This window comes from Bombina bombina, chromosome 1, assembly GCF_027579735.1.
Source record: "Bombina bombina isolate aBomBom1 chromosome 1, aBomBom1.pri, whole genome shotgun sequence".
In the NCBI taxonomy this organism is placed as follows: Eukaryota; Metazoa; Chordata; class Amphibia; order Anura; family Bombinatoridae; genus Bombina; species Bombina bombina.
The window spans coordinates 261,045,302-261,067,348 of record NC_069499.1 but is presented as its reverse complement, the minus strand read 5'-3'; the positions used below and the strand labels follow the sequence as shown (position 1 = coordinate 261,067,348).

Below are 22,047 nucleotides of genomic sequence, written 5' to 3'. Positions count from 1 at the left end.
GTGGGTGGCATCCCCTAAGTGCAATGTTTTCTCTAATGCCAAATTTTGAGCATGATAAGCTGATGACCCTACTGATCTGTGTTGGTGCACCTGCTCACACCAGGACAGTGGAGAAAATAAATCTGACAGGTATTATTCACTGTTAATGTATTATAAATGAACTGAAACTAGTGACATGCAAGGAAAAATAATGAGACGGGAGACAGTGATGGTACATGATGAAAAAGCACATTTATAATGATATGAGTAAATATATTTGCATCATCGGCTAACCACTATTACACTGTATTGTCATAAAAACTTACAGAGCTACAGAGACTATTAACGATAAATAACCATTACCAATTAAAACACAGTTGTACGACAGCTTTGCTCTTTCCATTTTAAAAACAGGCAATATCATTCCTTTTTTTAATATATATCAGTTTTCTCTTCTTGAAAATGTTTTTTTTTTTTTTTTTCTGTAATCAAAGAGACTGTGAGAATGGAAGGAGAGAAAAAGAAATAATTATATTAATAATTGACTTGATCATCAGATTGGAATGGCTGGATCCCTTACCACCCAAGGGGTCTGCAATGCACGGTGGGGCACAGCACAACAGTGCAGAGCAAACCCCTTTGGTGGCAGTTGGGTTTGAAACAGCAAACAGAGACAGGAAAGGAGAGGAGCTAGGTGAAGAGTTGGTGGAGAATAGAAGGCAGGTAAGAGAAAGTGATGAAGGGCAAATAATTGGGAAAGAACGTGATAATAGTTGTTGGCAGAGGCAGTGAAAGTAGAAAGAATAGGCAACTGAAAGAATGCAGAAGAAGAAATGAGGAGGGTATATGAAACCTAATGGACAAGAAAAAGACGTGAAGAGTAAAGGAAAATAAAAGGTAAATGATGAGTGGCTAAGTAAAGAAGATAGGATGGGTGAACAAGAGAGGAATTAAGTGAAGAACAGAGCAGGAAAGGAATGGTAAATCATTTTTCCAAAGTTTCCAATGCCCACAAATGAGAGGACATTGCTGACACTGTTAAACTGGCATGGTGATGAAAGGTCATTTTTAACTTCAATGAACAGAAAAAGAAAAAAATAATAACAACAAAAGATCACAGTTCAGAAAGAGAGAAGCCAGACGAGAGGACATCACAATCATTGTTCAGTTATCAGTTGCACAGGAGGAGCAGCGGAAATGTCACTGAGTTGGTTATGATGGACGTTATCAATGGGTTGAAGTTGAGATGGAAGGAAAACTGTTGTTTGGGGATTTCTCAGCCTGATGATCCAGAGGTAGCCAGCATTTTAGTTTTTTTAGTATTATTATTTACTATTTTTTTTTATTTTTTTATTTAATTTTTTTTTTAAATTACTTCATTGTCCATTTAAATTTTTACGACTGCATGCATAGCATGAGAAGATGCTGGGTTTATGAATGGCCACATTTTCAGTGGCTTGAGGTGGCCCAAAATGCAGAGGTTAACAGAATGATCTGGCTAATTGGCACTCAGAAACATGGAGGAGGTGACAAGTTGGATAACAAAAAGGCTTATTCTAAAAATAAAACAAATCATAAAATGGCCTTTGGAGGAACCTGCGCTGCGACAGGTAGACACACGCCGGAAATGAACACTACCTCAGCTAAACGAGCATGCAGGGAAGTACTGACTGAAGCCGACATAGAGATGCCCACAGAAAAAGAACATGCAGGTTAACAACTATCGGAGCCTGCGGCAACTGGTCGAGCCTTGCTCCGGAGGGATCAAAAACAGCTAAAAATCACAGATACTATTCACAGTAAAATCTAGATTGACAACACTAAGATCGCTAGTGTCAAAATGATACACAATCAGAAGCGTTTAAAAAAGGCAACGCCCTTACTAAGTCGTTGCAGATAAAGAAACCTCATCAGCTAACAATTGGCACTTTCATTTGTTGTGTGTGTGCGTGGTTTGGCATAGAAAAATTCCAACACGCTCACAGCACTATATCTAAGAGGGGAGGATGTTAATGATATACTGGTGCATGGCTGGCCAGGCACTGCAGGGACAAATTAAAACCCCAGTCCTACAAACCCTCTCATACCAAAGCAAGCTGCTTTTGGCTACAGGGGAAAGTCTCAAGTATTTCATTTATTCTGAAAAAAATATTAACATTGTCATTATGAATTCTGTATACATATGTGACCACAATATTATTGAAGAAAAGAATTGTAGGAAACAGTAACAAATGGGATTTGCTCATTAATTATATTAAGAAAGGGTGGCAGACTGGGGTTTTAAAGTATTTCAACATGTGGGGTACCCAATGAATAAAAAAAAAAAAGAAGACACAGCCCTCACAAAACCAGACTTCATCCATCAGAGAAGGTAATTCTGATGGGATTAATGAGATATAGATGACAGAAGTGTGTCCTGGCCAGCCGGAATATTTGTCATACAGCTTGTTATGAAGACACTGATCTGTAAACTTACCAAAAAAGGTTCTTTTTTCCACAGTTTTAACCATTTTAATATATATTTTACAGTGCTTTTTTGCAACTATATTGCTTTTTGATAATATATATATATATCTTTTTTGTTTTAATTTAAAACTATTTTTTTTTATTTTTTATTCCAAAACATGTTTCCCTCATACTCTGCCACACCAGGCAGGAGTTATGAGAGAAATTGGACAGTGCTTTAAATTATTTACTCCCTTTTGTTTAATAGGTAACTCCCCCACCCAAACCCCCTGCTGTTTTCCAGCAAACCAGTAGTTAATTTATAGCGCTAGCTAGGACTAATACTGATTACCTTGTGGTTCTGATGGGACCAGCAACATGTGGCTCTGCAATGTGCTACTGGCTCCTTCAGCATCCACAGGGTTAAAACCCTACGCGCCACTTCATGTATACATTCGATTTATTTTCAACTACAACGATGCTGGTAAAATGGCAGGCTTCAAAAACTTTTACTCTTGACGCGTAAACAATAAAACTTTAACGAGAGAGAGAGAGAGAGAACCTGTCAAAAAGCTTCAAATAAAAATAACTAAAAAATTAAAAAACACTAAAAAAATCCCTCTCTGTAACATCCGCAGAACATGTATTATTTACAGATGCGCTTTTTCAACACTGTTGCGTTCATTTGCATAATTATATATTAATAACCCGACGCGCACGTCCCCTGCCAATAACAGAACAAAAACAAAATCAAATAAAAAATAAAATATAAACCGCTCCTGCAAAATACAGTACATCCATAAAAAGAAGGGAGGGGGAACAATTAAGTTAACATCCAGGGAAGGGAAAGAGAGTAGGGGGCATTTAACCAACTTTCTGTGGATTGGCTGCCCGGACACCTTGCTCATAAGTGACTCGTTGTGTAATTAGATATTGTGCAGCTTGCGTGGCTGCTGGTGTGCCTGTTATGGTTACTTTGCGATTTCTGGTGCCGGGGACAAACTCCCCCTTTTTAGATATTTGTATTCTGGCTCCAGTCAACTCCTGGTACTCCACTAATGTCTTGCCACCTTTACCAAGTATGGCGCCTACTAGGTTCTCTGGTACCGCAATTTCTACCACGTCCTTGGAGCCGTCCGTTGACTTTTCAGTGCCAAGGATGGCACTGGCTGCTAGAGGGGAAGCAGCTCCAAAATATCCATTAGTAGCTGCTGTGGCAGCAGCTAAGCTTCCCAGTGCAAACGTCCCAGCCGCTCCCCCCGGTGTGCCACCTCCTGCAGTTGCTTCACTGGCGTATGTAGCCAGCAGGTTAGCTGCAGCAGCTGCTGCTGGATTCGCACTGGCAGCAGCAGCTGCTAGAGCTCCAGTAGCTGCTGCTTGGCTCAAACCCAGCCCCAGTGTGTTGAGATTATAACCATAACTGGCCAGAGTGTTGAGTGCAGATGTGATCGCAACAAGATCGTTTCCAGTAAAGCCCGAGAGCACAGCTGGGAATGCGGCCACTCCGGCAAGGTTTGCATGTCCTAGGAGCCCTGCTGCTGCAGCAGCAGTTGGGAGGACCTCTGCAGTATTGGCATAGGGGGACCCAGTAGGGTTGGAGTTGGCAACAGGGCCAGTGACATTGGCGTAGCTAATATTCAGGCAGCTGCCACTCTGTGGGTCCTCCTGGATCTTTTGGACAATCAGCTCCACTGCCTTTCGGTTCTGCTCAGGCTCTCCACTCACTGTTACCACTCGTTCCTGCAGGTTAATGCCATCTGGCTTTTGTGAAAGCTGCACCCACGCTCCTGATTGCTCCATCACTGCCTTTACAGTGGCACCACCCTTGCCAATGATCAGTCCAGCTGTGCTGTTGGGAACGATGATCTTCACCTGAGGTCAAAGAGAGATGAGGGAAAAAAACGAAAAGAAGAGAAAAACATGGAAATCACATGAATAGTAAAACAAACAAGTGAATGTTGGTGTATGTTACTAATAAGAGTCTAAATATTCTAAAACGCACAGTGTTAGAGATAAAATCCTTAAATTTAACTACCTTTGTTGCTGTCTAAATATCTATAACTTCTAACAATATAAAAATGAGATTTATAATTTACAAACAAAGCTCTGTGAGTGTCTCTGTATTTTAAAAAGGGCTGTCACCTTCCTATCTCATTTTATCAGTATATGGCCACTAATCCATCTGCTCCACTACATCTGCAAGATTTTCAGATTTGTTCTAGACATAATTCAGACTAAAACAAATAGGATGGCTAACCCTTTAAACAAACCTAGATAAAATAAATTATCTGGATATTGCTGGCACAAACCCAAATTACAAAAGGCAGAAACTATTCAGAAACTGAACAACAGACAATAAATATGGTTTTACTTTAAATTCACAATTTTAAATTATTTATATATATATATATATATATATATATATATATATATATATCTATAAATAATATGTTGCTTCAGATTAAAGCTTGATCAATGGGAAACAAAATGAAATAAAATCCAACAATAATTTTGTCACAGGCCCCTGCCCAATAGGGAGAAAAGTCAAACAGTGCACTGTAATGCAACTTTATTTTTTATCTGTTTCATAGTTGTTGTTTTTTTGTTACATCTAAACCTTATGCTAACAAAGGACCTAAAGAAGGAGTTTGCTGAAAGGGTTACGTATGAGCAATTTTAATGATTTGTCTGGGTGGGACCAGCGGCAGCAAGAGCTACTCTTGTCAGGCGCTCACAGGCAGGAGAACCCCTGTAAATTACACTATCGCTGGCAGGACCAAAGAGCGCAGAGTGTAATTGACTGTAATGAAACATTGTAATGAAATGATTGATCTAATAAGCTCTGCCTGGTTACTCAGATGTCCCTTCTGCGGGAGGTGGGATGTGTGGGGATTTATCTGTCCTACATGCTGTGATTCTATCACCATTACTAGAAGGAGACCCTACATAGCTTGGGTATCAAAGACACTAGCAGGTAAAGGAGACAATTACAAGACCTCTCTACCACGCAAACACCATGAGCACTGCTCCCGGGAAGAGAGTAACAGTGCTCATATGCTCACATGCATAGGCATCAAGGTTACAGACACATTACTAACATACGAGCACAGACAGATACACTATCAGTGACAGACTCTGTTCAAATCACTCACCAACCCATACAGACATGGACACAGTGCTGACGTACCGAGTCAGGTGTTTGGCTTGGTTATTTGCCATGTAAGCTGCTAATATGAGATTCACTAAGTCACCCAGGCTTCTTGCAGAATGCAATAAGAGCAAATTTACATAAAAAACCTCTGTAGCTTGACAAACAGGTCATTTTACAGATTGGTTTTTCTATATTAAATATGACAAATTACAGTAAAGTAAAAATTCATCTTAAACGGACTGGATAGAGGGTTAAAGTTTATAAACTACTTTCCAAATGACATCTGTTATCAATTTTGCTTAGTTCTCTTTATGAAAGAGTAATCCTGGGTGAGCTCAGGAGCGTGCACGTGTCTTAAGACATCTGGTAGCAGTATTTATATCTAAGTATAACATTGATATAAACAATGTTGCACACATTGCTGCCAAGACATGTGCATGCTCCTGAGCGCCTATCAGCCTACCTAGCCTTACTCTTAACAAAGTACATCAAGAGAAAAAAAGCTAATTTAATAACAGAAGCAAACTGGAAAGTTGTTTAAAATCACATACTCTACCCGAATCATGAAAGTTTAATTTGTACTTTACAGTCCCTCTAAGTTAACAAGGAAATGCATGGAGTTAGAAGTATATGAAGGTCCATCTATTTCTTTAGCCTGTGACTTGTCATTACCCCACGGCACATACAGCGTGTTGCAAGAAACACAAGGATTGTGGTGAGCTGCAACATTTTGGCTCATGCAGTATAGATTGCATCTGGACTATAGAAACAGCGATAACACATAGGGCTCCATGCACTACGCAGCATAAGCTGCTTTTGAGCCATTGCGGGACAGGTTCGTACATGCAAGCCTGCTTACTGCTTCTCCGCCTCCTCTGAAATGGCAGAGAGAAATCACAGCAAACACACTCGCACGGGGTGATTGGTAGGCCCTTCTTTTGTGCAGGGGGCTCTATTACATACTGGCTTGAGTGTGTAATGGTACATACAGGCAACGAACAAACAGGGTCTGCTGCCTGTACCCTGCAAAGCCGTGCCGACAAGTTCTCATATTGAACAGGTAAAGATACAATGCTCACATAACCACATAGGCAAATATACAGTGCTTACATAACCACCCAAGTTGGAATACAGTGCCTACATAACCACACAGACGGGGATATTGTGCTTACATTACTGTACACATAGGTAAACAGTGCCCACATAACCATTCCAAGAGGAATACAGTGGTCACATAACCACTCCAAGAGAAATACAGTGCTCACATAACCACACACAGAAACAGGTATACAGTACTCACATGAGCAAACAGGCAGCAATAAAGTGCTCATATAAGCACACATACAGGAAAACAGTACTCATATAACCACAAAAGCCAGAATAATACAGTGCTCACATTAACACACAGAAAGAATACAGTGCTCACTTAAGCAGACAATAATACAGTGCTCACATAAGCACACACACAGGTATACAGTGATCACATGAGCACAGAAACAGGGATACTGTGCTTACATTACTACATTGATGGGTACACAGAGCTCACATAACCACACAGAGATGTATATAGTGCTTGCATTACTACACACAGAGATATACAATGCTCTCATAAGCACAAATACAGGAATACAGTGATCACATAAGCACACAGGCAATAATACAGTACTCACATAAGCACACAGACAAGAATACAGTGCTCAAATAAGCACACAGACAGGAATACAGTGCTCACATAAGCACACAGACAAGAATACAGTGCTCACATAAGCAAACATACAAGAATACCACAGGCAGGAATACAGTCCTCACATAAGCACAAAGACAAGAATACAGAGCTCACATAAGCACACAGGCACAAATACAGTGCTCACATATGCACACAGACATGAATACAGTGCTCACAAAAGCACACAGACGAGAATACAGTGCTCACATAAACACACAGACATGAATACATTACTTCATTGATGGGTACACAGTGCTCACATAACCACACAGAGATGTATATAGTGCTCACATTACTACACACAGAGGTATACAATGCTCTCATAAGCACGAATACAGTGCTCACATAAGCACACAGTCATTAATACAGTACTCACATAAGCACACAGACAAGAATACAGTGCTCAAATAAGCACACAGACAGGATTAGAGTGCTCACATAAGCACACAGACAAGAATACAGTGCTCACATTAGCAACAGACATGAATAAAGTGCTCACATAAGCACACAGACACGAACACAGTGCTCACATATGCACACAGACATGAATACAGTGTTCACAAAAGCATACAGATGAGAATACAGTGTTCACATAAGCACACAGACAAGAATACAGTGCTCACATAAGCACACACACAGGTATACAGTGCTCATATCAGCACATACACATGTATACAGTGCTCACATAAGCACACAGACAGGAATACAGTACTCACATAAGCACAGATACAGGAATACAGTGCTCAAATAAGCACACACACATGTATACATTGCTCACATAAGCACACACACACACATGTATACATTGCTCACATAAGCACACAGACAAGGATACAGAGATCACATAAGCACACAGACAGGAATACAGTACTCACATAAGCACAGATACAGGAATACAGTGCTCAAATAAGCACACAGACATGAATACAGTGCTCACATATGCACACAGAAAATAATACAGTGCTCACATAAGCACACACACAGGTATACAGTGCTCATATAAGCACACACACAGGTATATAGTGCTCACATAAGCACACAGACAGGAATACAGTGCTCACATAAGCACACAGACAAGAATACAGTGCTCACATAAGCACACACACAGAGATACAGTCCTCACATAAGCTAATAGAGCAGAATATAATGCTCACATAAGCACACAGACAGGAAAACAGTGTTGAGATAAGCACACAGACAGGTATGAAGTGCTCACATAACCATACACGCATCAATAAAGAGCTCACATAAGCACACAATCAAGGATATTGATATGAGGCTTGCATTACAGCACAGACAAGGATATGAGGCTTGCATTACAGCACAGGCAAGGATATGGGGTTTGCATTACAGCACAGACAAGGATATGAGGCTTGCATTACAGCACAGACAAGGATATGAGGCTTGCATTACAGCACAGGCAAGGATATGGGGCTTGCATTACAGCACAGACAAGGATATGGGGCTTGCATTACAGCACAGACAAGGATATGGGGCTTGCATTACAACACAGACAAGGATATGGGGCTTGCATTACAGCACAGACAAGGATATGGGGTTTGCATTACAGCACAGACAAGGATATGGGGCTTGCATTACAGCACAGACAAGGATATGAGGCTTGCATTACAGCACAGACAAGGATATGGGGCTTGCATTACAGCACAGACAAGGATATGGGGCTTGCATTACAGCACAGACAAGGATATGGGGCTTGCATTACAGCACAGACAAGGATATGGGGCTTGCATTACAGCAAATACAAGGATATTAGGCTTGCATCACAGCACAGACAAGGATATGGGGCTTGCATTACAGCACAGGCAAGGATATGAGGCTTGCATTACAGCACAGACAAGGATATGAGGCTTGCATTACAGCACAGACATGGATATGGGGCTTGCATTACAGCACAGACAAGGATATGAGGCTTGCATTACAGCACAGACATGGATATGGGGCTTGCATTACAGCACAGACAAGGATATGAGGCTTGCATTACAGCACAGACAAGGATATGGGGCTTGCATTACAGCACAGACAAGGATATGAGGCTTGCATTACAGCACAGACAAGGATATGAGGCTTGCATTACAGCACAGACATGGATATGGGGCTTGCATTACAGCACAGACAAGGATATGAGGCTTGCATTACAGCACAGACAAGGATATGAGGCTTGCATTACAGCACAGACATGGATATGGGGCTTGCATTACAGCACAGACAAGGATATGAGGCTTGCATTACAGCACAGACATGGATATGGGGCTTGCATTACAGCACAGACAAGGATATGAGGCTTGCATTACAGCACAGACAAGGATATGGGGCTTGCATTACAGCACAGACAAGGATATGAGGCTTGCATTACAGCACAGACAAGGATATGAGGCTTGCATTACAGCACAGACATGGATATGGGGCTTGCATTACAGCAAAGGCAAGGATATGGGGTTTGCATTACAGCACAGACAAGGATATGGGGCTTGCATTACAGCACAGACAAGGATATGGGGTTTGCATTACAGCACAGACAAGGATATGGGGCTTGCATTACAGCACAGGCAAGGATATGGGGCTTGCATTACATCACAGGCAAGGATATGGGGCTTGCATTACAGCACAGACAAGGATATGGGGCTTGCATTACAGCACATACAAGGATATTAGGCTTGCATTACAGCATAGACAAGGATATGGGGCTTGCATTACAGCACAGACAAGGATATGGGGCTTGCATTATAGCACAGGCAAGGATATGGGGCTTGCATTACAGCACAGACAAGGCAAAGGTCGAGCGGACATGATTCGCTGTAGCAAATCATGTCCACTCGACCTCTCTAAATCATCCCAATCGACCAGAAACAATGGGGCGTCGATGCAGCACCCGCTGCTTAATAAATTGGCCCCAAAGTGCTGACATCTGCACAGGCAAATATAAAGACAAAGATACTCACATCCCCACAAGCAGATACACAGAGACGGAACAATAGTCACATCCCCACAGACAGATACGTAGGGGTAAATTTATCAAATGCGGGCGGACATGATTCGCTGTCTGCATTTAACATTGTACAAGCATTTCACAAGAAATGCTTGTGCAATGCAGTCCCTTGCACATTCGCTGCCAATCGGTCACTAGAAGGGGGTGCCAATCACCCCGATCTTAACTGCCTTTTCCGTAAACTACGGGCGGATAAAGCAGAATCCGCTGCTTATTAAATCTTTTGTAAAGACATCGGTAAACTTATATCACCCAGTTTTAGGGATAAAACATTGGGCTAGATTTAAGGATGATCGTTAGGCTGCTAATGGGATCATCATTAAAAAAAGTAAAGTCATGATTAAACTTTCATGATTCAGATAGATAATACAATTTTAAACAACTTTCCAATGAACGTCTATTATCTAATTTGCTTTGTTCTCTTGGTATCCTAAAAGAAGCTAGCTGTTAATTGCTGGCTGCACATACAGTATATGCCTCTTTGTCAATGGCTCACCAGATGTGTTCACCTAGCTTCCAGTAATGCATTGCTGTTCCTTCCACAAAGGATACCAAGAGAATGAAACAAATAGGGTAAGAGAAGTAAAGTGGAAAGTGGTGTAAACCTGAATGCTCTTTATAAATCATGAAAATATAATTTTGGGTTCCTTGTCCCTTTAAGGCTAGACTGTGATTAAAATTTATTGAGACTCCACTTATCTTTTCTAACTGCCAGTGAGTGTTCTTGCCATTATCATATATAGGTGTGGGAAATGTGTGCAATTACTAAATATTCCCGTCTGTTTTGCTATGGTAAAGAAGTCTAGATTGGAATATGTCTTGGCAATCTCACATGGTGCTGACTGTGGGTGCTCTGGGCTGTTATGGTCCGGATTTTTTTACCTAAACTGTAACTCAGCATTAGGGATTTAAAAAGATACAACTGCCCATGTGAAGTATCAAATTAATGAGGCTGTCTGTTTTTTTTCTTTTACCTCATATTCCTTGAACTATTTTCATGTTTTCTTGAGTGCATATGTTACAGTGGATTGTCTTACAGAGTCTTGCGTTAGTTTTTATTGGTTTGTTTTGTTGTGTCAGCATCTTTGATTGTAGAATGTGGTGGGAAATGAATGACTGCAATAAGCTCCACTGATTTCACTGCAGCTTACCTCACCACTAGTTGTTCTGATGAGGGGTGGGTAAAAAAAATCTTTATAAATTTCACAATTTTCAAGCTACAATATTGCAGCAAATTTTCACCAAGATATTAGTTTCACAAACAAATTTTACTGAATTTAGACATAATGCAGACATACATTTTACTTAATTTTCTTTTTTTACCCACAATCCTCATTTGTTTTATGTGTGGCAATATTAGCTGATGTGTGCACATGCTAACCTAAAATATACCCTCATGTTGCTGTGTTGTTTGCAATATGTAACCCAGCTATATACACAGACAACACGGAGCACTCACCTCCTGACCGTGAATACAGTATTCCCATCACATACACGACAAATACACAGGATTTGTATGTTCCTCACATGCAATTACATATTGCTCACACATCCCCAGGCAAACAATGTTTAGATCAGTGGTTGTAAATTTGTCTGAAGCTTAAAAGCCAGCCAAGAGTAATGAGGAGTCAGCCACAAGTTTTTCTTTTTAAGTGTCAGCAAAATATTTTATGGGGTATATTTATGAAGTAGTGGATGCTGCTTACTCCGCGCGAGCCTCGGGGCTCGCCAGAAATAAAAGTTAAGAAGCAGCGCTCTTAAGACCATTACTCCTTAACTCGTCCGCAACCTCTGAGGTGGCGGACTGCAATCATTCCAATCAGATATGTGCAGATGTCGGGCGTATTCATGTCCGTCTGACATTTGTTAAATCGGCCCCTATAAAGGCAATGTGTATAGAAGAATAAAAAACCTTGGAGCCAGAACTAACATTTTAGGAACCATAGTTTCACTACTCAAGATACATCAAATCCTGTTTTAGATTCCAGAGCAGAGATAATTGTTAAAGGGATATGAAACCCAAAATTGTTATTTTATGATTCAAAGGGACAGTCTAGGCCAAAATAAACTTTCATGATTCAGATAGAGCATGTACTTTTAAACAATTTTCCAATTTACTTGTATCACCAATTTTGCTTTGTTCTCTTGGTATTCTTAGTTGAAAGCTTAACCTAGGAGGTTCATATGCTAATTTCTTAGACCTTGAAGCCCACCTCTTTCAGAATGCATTTTAACAGTTTTTCACCACTAGAGGGTGTTAGTTCACATATTTCATATAGATAGCACTGTGCTCGTGCACGTGAAGTAATCTGGGAGCAGGCACTGATTGGCTAAACTGCAAGTCTGTCAAAAGAACTGAAAAAAGGGGCAGTTTGCAGAGGCTTAGATACAAGATAATTACAGAGGTAAAAAGTACATTAATATAACTGTGTTAGTTATGCAAAACTGGGGAATGGGTAATAAAGGGATTATCGATCTTTTAAAACAATAACAAATTCTGGTGTAGACTGTCCCTTTAAACAACTTTCTAATTTACTTCTATTATAAATTTTTCTTTGTTCTCTTGGTATCTTTTTTTTAAAAACAGGGACATATGCTTAGGAGTCGGCCCATTTCTGGAGCACTATATGGCAGCAGTTTTGCAAGAATGTTATCTATTTGCAAGAGCACTAAATGGCAGCGCTATTTCCTGTCATGTGGTGCTCCAGATGCCTACCTAGATATCTCTTCAACACATAGGGCTCCTTTTTTCTTAAGCAGTGGATGCTGCTGCTTCTGAGCCCCATCGTTTCAGGTCCGCCACTGCTCCTTAACTTGTCCACCACCATTGAAATCATCCCAATCCGATCTGGAAGATTGACAGCCCCTGCTAGCGACCGATTGGCCGCCAGTGAGCAGGGGGCAGCATTGCAATAATTTCACCAGAAATGCTTGTGCATTGTTAAATGCCGACAGCATATTCTGTCGGCATTTAGCAAGGTTGAGCGGACATGATTCACTATAGCGAATCATGCCCGCTTGGCTTTTAATAAATCTACCCCATAATATCATGGGAACAAAGCAAATTTGATAATAGTAGTAAATTAGAAACATGTTTAAAATGATATACTCTGTCTGAATCACAAAATAAATGTTTTAGGTTTCATATCCCTTTAAGGAAATGTGGTTTTGATACCCCCTTCCAGACACCGGAAGACAGTACTCAAACCCTAACATCCAGAGGCACAGCACTCACATCCCACCATGGAAATAAAGAGCTTATATGCCACAGATAAATACCTTGCTTATGTCACCTTACTGACAATCAGTGTTTATAACCTCGTTGCAAATAGCTGCACAGTCCTTACATCAATAAACACTCTATTATACATATTACCCCATATCACACTAGTTATTCACTAATGTCACAGAAACAAATATAGTGGAAAATAATACTCTAGTGACAGAGTTTTGTCACACAGATCACTGGTGTATACTGTATGAAAATATGCTCTGTGGACCATTCTTTAAAGGGATATGATACCCAAATGTTGAAACACTTAAATGAGATGTAGCATAGCTGTAAAAAGCTGACTAGAAAATATCACCTGAACATCTCTATGTAAAAAAGGAAGATATTTTACCTAAACATTTCCTCAGTAGCCACATCCCATTGTAAAGGGATGTTATTTCTGTACTCGATTTAAGTAAGTTCACTATGAAATCTTGCGAGACTCCAGTGAAATCTCATGAGATCACAGTAAAGCAAAGCATGACCTCAGCACTGATGAAGCTTATTGGTTATTGTTTTTTTAACTTGCAGCTGATAGTAGCTGAATGATAACTGTTCACAGAGCATTTACTCTTGTGAACTGAGGACATTTTGAGGTAAAATATCTTCCTTTTTTACATAGAGATGCTCAGGTGATATTTTCCTGTCAGCTTTTTACAGTTATACTGCATCAGTTTCAAGTGATTTAGTATATGGGTATTATGTCCCTTTAAGTGTCTCTTTTCTATGCCGCATACATTCTGAGTAAAACTAAATAGACTGACATAGGGGCCTATCTATCATGCTCCAAATAGAGCTTGACGGCCCATGTTTCTGGCGAGTCTTCAGACTCGCCAGAAACACAAGTTATGGAGCACAGGAATTGCCGGAATTCAACCCGATCAAGTACGATCGGGTTGATTGACACCCCCTGCTGGCGGCCCATTGGCCGCGAGTCTGCAGGGGGCAGCGTTGCACCAGCAGCTCTTGTGAGCTGCTGGTGCAATGCTGAATACGGAGAGCGTATTGCTCTCCGCATTCAGCGATGTCTTGCGGACCTGATCCGCACTGTCGGATCAGGTCCGCAAGACATTTGCTAAATTGGCCTCATTGTCTTGTCTAACATGTCACGCTATCTATCCTGCCATAAACATTCTCATAGCTCTCATGTGTCCTAACAGAGCAATTCCATGCAAACCTTATAGTCCTGATGTGACAATTTGTGATGCTTTGCAAAATATATGCACATATGTATACCAAGTACACTCACATAGCTCTGCACTTAAATTATATATTAACTACTATTATTCTGAAGCTCTGTATTAATGACAAACATTTAACAAGAGATTAACAAGCAGATATCTTAGTTTTTTTGACTCCCCTCTGCTTGTATATTAAGCTAAAAACTAACTTGCTCCCCACTACAGTATTTCTAGACCCCCTCCCCCCCTCCCCCCAGTGGATGATTCCTGATGTGATGGATATTCCCCGCCCTGCAGGAATTACATGGCGCATGGAGAATGGTACTGTACCTGGCTGGCTCTGGAGATGGTCATGGGGTCTGATGGAGAGGGCTTGGTGGCTGGTGGTAATGATGACAATGTCTGCAGAACAAAGCAGGGTCAGAAGCAAAATCCAATCAGCTATTTTAACAATCTCACCCATTCACTGCCACTAGGTGCTGTTGACTCATCAAATATTGGCAGGCCTGCATAGCAGTGAACGGGTTAAAATTAAAGGAGGGGAAATAAGGAGAAAAAAAAAGCATTCTTGGGAAGAGCAGGGGTGGAGGAGGATGAATGATATCGGATTAGTGATATAAAAAAAATAACTTCAAAATAAAAAAAAACAAACAGGAACCAAATTTCAAAATAAAAACAATATGGGGATCAATCAAACATTTCCCACCCTCACCACAGTCACAGAGATAATTCCAATATTGTGCAATGAGAGATGGTCTCATAAACAAACGTGAGAGACCATATTACAACACAGAAAGTTTGTCTTTATAGATATATTAAATAAATCAGTATAAAAGTATTTGTTTGTATTTCCAATAACCCAGAAAAAAACAACTCCCCAGATTCAAATCAATAGAACCCTAAGGTTCAAGGCTGAGCCAATCTCTTTATTCAAATGGTAAATAAGGGAATATTATTGGTTTACGTTTAGCATGAAAGATTCAGAACTTTTATAAAATATTGTTTTTAATATAATAAATAGTTTTGGAGATAACAGACCCCATAATCTTCCCTACAGAAGGTAATAGTTCCTCAAAGGAAATAGGAGAATTTCATGCTGGGATGAAGGATTACTATGGCAACTAATTGCTTTTACAAAAGGATAGTAACAATGGGAAAGCCACATGTGGTTCACACTATCCATCATTTTGTGACATGTACCTGTTTGATACGATCAGGATTAACCGTAGTTTGTGGTTGCAAAATGCTGACTGGTTCTGTCTTGGCCACATTCTGCGGCATCTCTCGAATTTTCTCTGCAATGAAGCCATGGACAGCATTGAGAGCTTCTACTGTGCCCTGGATTAGACAGACCCGCTCTGTGGTACCTACATTAAGAAAAAAAAGACACCATGTTAAATACACTTACAGAACTCCTGTACTAACATAAGGAACTACTCTGAAGGGCAAAAATACTATTTCAGTAGGTGTAGAACTCTAAACAAAACAGATACAGACACATTTATGCGTGTCCATTTGCATTCAATCATTAAACACTGGGCTCAACAACTTTATTTAAACATTTAGGAGCCAGCAACAATATTGAGGATTCTGCAAAACATGTTTTAAAGAGCCCTACAAAGTTGTTGACCAAGAACCCAACCTGTCTATGGAACACTTATGCTCTTAGATGTAAGCAGAAGTAAGGCTTTTTACAGGTCAAGCCCAGGCTACTTAAACATTACGTGCCCTGGTATAAACTACGTTCTTGCTTTTTATTCACAACTTTTGCTTAAAAACTGCCACTCTGCACCTACAAAGAGGTTTTGTTGTAACCCATTTAAAGAGAGTAAAAATGTTTACAGAATATAGACGTGCAATATGTCAAATAGATAAAAACAAAAATCTATCCCAGATAACAAGTCAAAGGGGCCGATTTATCAAGGGCCGAATGACCCCCTAATGCCCCTGTTTCCGTGCGAGCCTTCAGGCTCGCCAGAAACAGCAGTTATGTTGTTATCTTAAGACCACTGCTCCTTAATTGTTCCGCTGCCTCTGAGGCTGCGGACATCAATCCGCCCGATCCTATACGATCGGTTTGATTGACACCCCCTGCTAGTGGCCGATTGACCGCAAATCTGAAGGGGTCAGCATTGCACAAGCAGTTCTGCTTGTGCAATATTAAATACCGACAGCGTATGTTGTCGGCATTCAGCACTGTCTGCCAGACATGATCCGCTACAGCGTATCATGTCCGCCAGACTTTGATAAATCAGCCCCAAAGAATATTTACATGAGGTTTTTTTTAAAGCTTTTCACTTCTATAAAAAAGCCCCTGAAACTCTTGGAGGTGATTGATGCATCAGCTGTGCTGTCCGAATTGTGGTATCCAAGCAGCTATAAAACTAGAAATCAACAAACTTTGGGAACTGTTACGTTTCATGCCTAAGATTACTAGCAGAACGTAATTGGTGACTGTTACTGAGTTATTAGCTATTATACTGTTGTTAGGAACCCAACTAAAACACTACTGTAACTTCCTCGTTTGTAATGGCACCCAGTGGAAGGTGCACTTCATACATAAGGGATACTATGGTCTCCCTTATAGTGATACACAAAAGTAAGGTGATAAGGAGCAGTTAAGGAATATTATACGGGAAGATATGGGAATAAAGGAGTCACAAACACATTATAAAGAGTAGTGTATAAGTATATGTTGCTATGTTGGCAGGAAAACATTATACATTGTTATATGTTTTATTGAACAGTGGATTATGGAGTTGGTTGCTGTGAGTCTTAAAGAGCTAAAGTCAAAATTCAAGTTTCATAATTCAGAAAAAGGGGTAGATTTACTATGCTGCGAATGCAGCTGTTTCCGCATGGAATTGTAAAAAAATATATATATTTCCATTATCAAAACATGCACATTATTTTATATGCACACTTTCTGAGGCTCCAGATCCTACTGAGCATGTGCAAAAGTGCACACTATATACATATATGTATGTTGTGATTGTCTCATGATACAGAGAGAGGAAAATTGGATTAACTTTTTACATTTTAAAATTTTCAGAATAAAAACTACTGTTCATTTCAAATTTAATTGGTCAATTATTAAATTCTACTGTATTTAAAGGGACATTCCGGTCAAAATTGATCTGTACATAGATGAATTACATCTTTGAATAGAAACATATTTAAATGTATTAGCAAAAAATGCGTGTAGTAAAAGTTATCACTGTTTTAGTGTTAAAAATGTTCTCTGCACGTGCATGTGAAGCATAGCTAGATATTCTCACTGCACCAGTATTTTAAATACTGCAACTGCTCGGAGTGCCAGTGGGACTTGTATCGTGTCTGCAATTAACAAATTAGTAATTACCAGATGGTACAAGCACCTTAGGCTCTCTGAGAAAGTGCTGCGTTTAAAATGCTAGTGCATGGAGCATACTTAAATACACTCTTGAAACAGTTATAGCTTTTATTGGAATATGTATATTACAAAAATTCTTCTATTCAAAACTGAAATGTGGATTCATTTTTTGGCTGGAATGTCCCTTTAAGGTCCTTTAAATTAACACAACCATAGACAGTAATACAGTTGCTCATCCTGTAACATATTATTGACACCTCCAGATTGTATAACTTACTTTGCAGCACGATTTCTTTTCTATAGTGAGCGTACTATTGCTATTCAGATGATCTACTCTCTGTAATGACTATATGTAATCAGATTTCACTCTCCCCAGCTACATCCCATAGTAAAGCCCTTTTGCATTTACCAACAAGAACCAAATGTTTCTAGACAAATCGGGTTATCCACATGCTCTGAAGTGTAAGAGTTTGTAAAGAAAACAAAAGGCTATGAACATGTATTGAAGCAGAGTTACGGCAAAAAAGGATGTTGCTGTATAACCCTAATCACATATAGTCAAGAAGATCTAATTGTAATAATTACCAGGCAAATGGAACCCGCTAATTGTTCTGAGTGGCTAATTACTGTTGTGTAACTGTCAGTGGGTGAAACCTATATTTATCTTGCTTCAGACCCCCAGATATGTGACTTTCACATCAGGAGCCACACTTGGATACACATTCTAGGAGAAAAGACTAGAAAGCACATCTCCCCACAAAGCTTTGTATCTAACACCCAGCTAAACTATAACAAGATGGGTGTAGTATCTCAATAGCTCAAAGAACAGAAAAGAAAGCAAATAAAAAAAAAACAGAAAAACAGAAAAGAAAGCAAGTTAAAAATAACCAGAAGAAAATAGTTGGAATCTAATGAGTGGGATAGTGGAGGCAATGAATGAAGGAACGAGTGGATACAGAAGATGTATAAGAAAAAGGAGGAGAAATAGAAATTAGAAAAAAAGGCAGCTCGTATAGGAGAGGTGGGATAGGCAGAGGAAGCAGCGCACCAGAAGAGGGGAAGCTTTATGGTTCTTTATGTACATTATGAGGCAACAGTGTGACTCTTATGTCTAATACATGATGCAGAATCAAGGGGTATTTGGCTTGAACACACGTCAACATGTTAGTCTGCACAGGTCAGTTTCACCTGAGTCTCTCAAACTGAAAGAGAAACATCTGTTGCAAATCAACACTGTGACAAACAATGCATATTTAATAACGTTTCTACCCAAGCTATTAAAGGTTCTGTATCTGAAACACGTGAATACAGTATATGCAAAAGAAAAATAAGTCAAATGTAGTGAGTTTTTCTGGCACTAGAGGGAGCTGGTGCTCAGCTGTTTGACGTATCTGTGCACGGTTATATTTATATAACACTTTTCCCAATGGGATGTAAAGCTGTTCCAAATAACAAAATGGAGAAAAACATTTACAACCACAACACTCAGAAAGCAAATGTAGCTAGTGTCACCTAGAGAGAGACGAACTTGTCAGTCCAGATCGAGGTTTTGGGATGGAGTAAATAGTTTAATTAGAGCAGCCTAATCAAAGGAGCATTTAGAGTACTCCAGGCATTGGGTCACATCAGCCATTGAAAGATCTTTCTCATCAGCATTCATATTCATCTTGCCGACTGCTGCACCATAGCAATATCTCAGCACATAACTGGGAAGAATGAAAAATGAAGCAGATATCTTCCCACGTCTATCACTTCACCAAAACAGTACAACTACTTGAGAAAAACAGAGCAAGCATGTGTGTTTGGCTGTGTAAACATGCAAGGTGTGATATTATTAAAGGGATACTGAAGTGTAGAGATAGAATACTCTAATCCAGTGATTTGCAACCTTTTTTTTGCCGTGGCACACTTTTTTACATAAAAAAAAATCCTGTGGCACACCACCATCCCAAAACTTTACAAAATCACACATTGTAGCCTAATACAGGATATATATATATATATATATATATATATATATATATACATATACACACACACTGTACTGTGCTGTCATGTCTTGCCTCCTACAAACTATACATGACATATTGACATTCATTCACAAGCACCCCCGCACTGTTGTCAGTCTGCCGTGGCACAGCTGAGGATCTCTCACGGCACACTAGTGTGCCACGGCACACTGGTTGAAAAACACTGCTCTAATCCACAAATAGATAAGCTCACTCTTAGGAGATGCAATGCATTGCTCTCCCTGAGCAGAATGTGATAAGTAGACTACACACATAGCTCTCAATTATAGGCTTTGCCCTGCTCAGGACCTGCAGGAGTTAAACATATATTTACAGACGACCATCTGTATAATAAAAAACACCAACAATTTAAAATCACATAAGAATTTACATCTAAATTCAGCACTATGGTTATTAGCAGGAGTGGAAAAATATCATTATAATTTACTAGTCAGGGATTACAAATTACTTGCCCAGAGGGAAAATGTACTATTCCACCAATGTTAAAGATCCACTCCAGTTTCTTATTAGTTCCAGTCAGGACTAGTGGAAGTTTCAAGCCCTGGTCATTAGCAACACATTTGTTGACATGAGCTGTATTGTTATGTATATTATGGAGAGCTGTATTATTACATATATTATGGGAAAAGGACAAGATATGAATTTAGCCAGACTACCTACAGAAACACTAATACATTTTCTTTGCGCACTGAACCCTGGGGAGCAATAATCTCAAACTGTCAATCAGTTTGAGTAGGAATTTAAAAACAATCTGCCACAACCCATCCCTTTGAGACTTGTCATGTATAGTGGTGCAAACCATATTGATTGAAAGAGAAGTCTGTAAATAAAGAGCATTTTATTATTCACACTGTAGTGACTAAGAGTAACGGTATTGGACGCTCTATGGCCTTTAACAAAACAAAAACCCACAACAGACTATCTTCAGAAATGGAAAGGACAACACCCAGAACTGACAGAAGAAAAAGTAGGTTTTGAAAATCTTCTGCTCTTGTCTGGGTGCAGGGCTGCACTGAGAATGTGTAAGTGCTAATCTTGTAAGAAAACAAGTAAGTTATTTGCTGTTTTTTTAATCAAACGTTTTCTTTATATATTTGATTTAATATATTTTTTTGCTTTAATTTCCCTTGAGACATAAAAGCATAATAAGAAAATGCTCTAATGTGTTGGACTAAGAACATGTTTTTACTGCATTATTGTTTGCATATGACTATGGTTTAACCCCTCCAGAGCTGAACATGGCTGGCAGCTAAACACAGATGCTTCTCATCACTGGCTCACTGGATGTGTTTAGCAACAGACCTGTAGTACATAACTGCTCTAGAGCTGCCTTTAAAGGGATATAAAAGTGCAAAAAGAGCATTTTATTATTGCACTATTGTTTGTATATAACTGTATATTTAACCCCTGCAAAGGGATTAAACACATATTTTAAGTCAGCTCCAGAACAGAAATACACTACTGGGAGCTAGCTGAATACATCTGGAATACATCTGGTGAGCCAATGGCAAGTGACAATATGTGAAGCCACCAATAACCAGCTAGCTACTAGTAGTGTAGGATATGTGCATATTATTTTTCAAAAAAGGATATAAAAAGCATAAAGTCAATTTAAAAATAGAAGTGAATTTAAAAGTGTCTTAAAGAGATGGTAAACTTGCTATGTTCAGATCCGGAATCTAAGTGATATTTTACAGGGACTTTAATTGGTCACTTCTAATAAAGATGCGCTTTTACGTTTTAATCTATCTGTGCCATTCTAATACCCTGCGCTCTGGCCGCCCACTTCAAAACTCTTTTTTTGTGAGATAACAGTTTGAACTGTTCTCCATTTGGTGCTCTAGCCATATGGCACTTTGTAGCTTGAGCGCCAGTTGGAGAACAGTTAAATCTGTTAGCTCAAAA

At 39.6% G+C, this 22,047-nt stretch overlaps 1 protein-coding gene across 2 annotated transcripts in view; it reads right to left on the bottom strand.

Moving 5' to 3' along the window:
• Positions 1-212: 212 nt before the first annotated feature.
• The window catches only part of NOVA1 (NOVA alternative splicing regulator 1), a 134,578-nt gene continuing 112,743 nt past the window's right edge, over positions 213-22,047 (bottom strand). For both annotated transcript variants that reach the window (XM_053697942.1, XM_053697943.1), the window contains 3 exons: positions 15,961-16,127; positions 15,091-15,162; positions 213-4,296 (listed from right to left, as the gene is read on the bottom strand). In XM_053697942.1, coding sequence (XP_053553917.1) covers positions 3,289-4,296; positions 15,091-15,162; positions 15,961-16,127 — 1,247 coding nt within the window. In that variant the 3' untranslated portion in view covers positions 213-3,288. The remainder of the gene's footprint in view (positions 4,297-15,090; positions 15,163-15,960; positions 16,128-22,047) is intronic.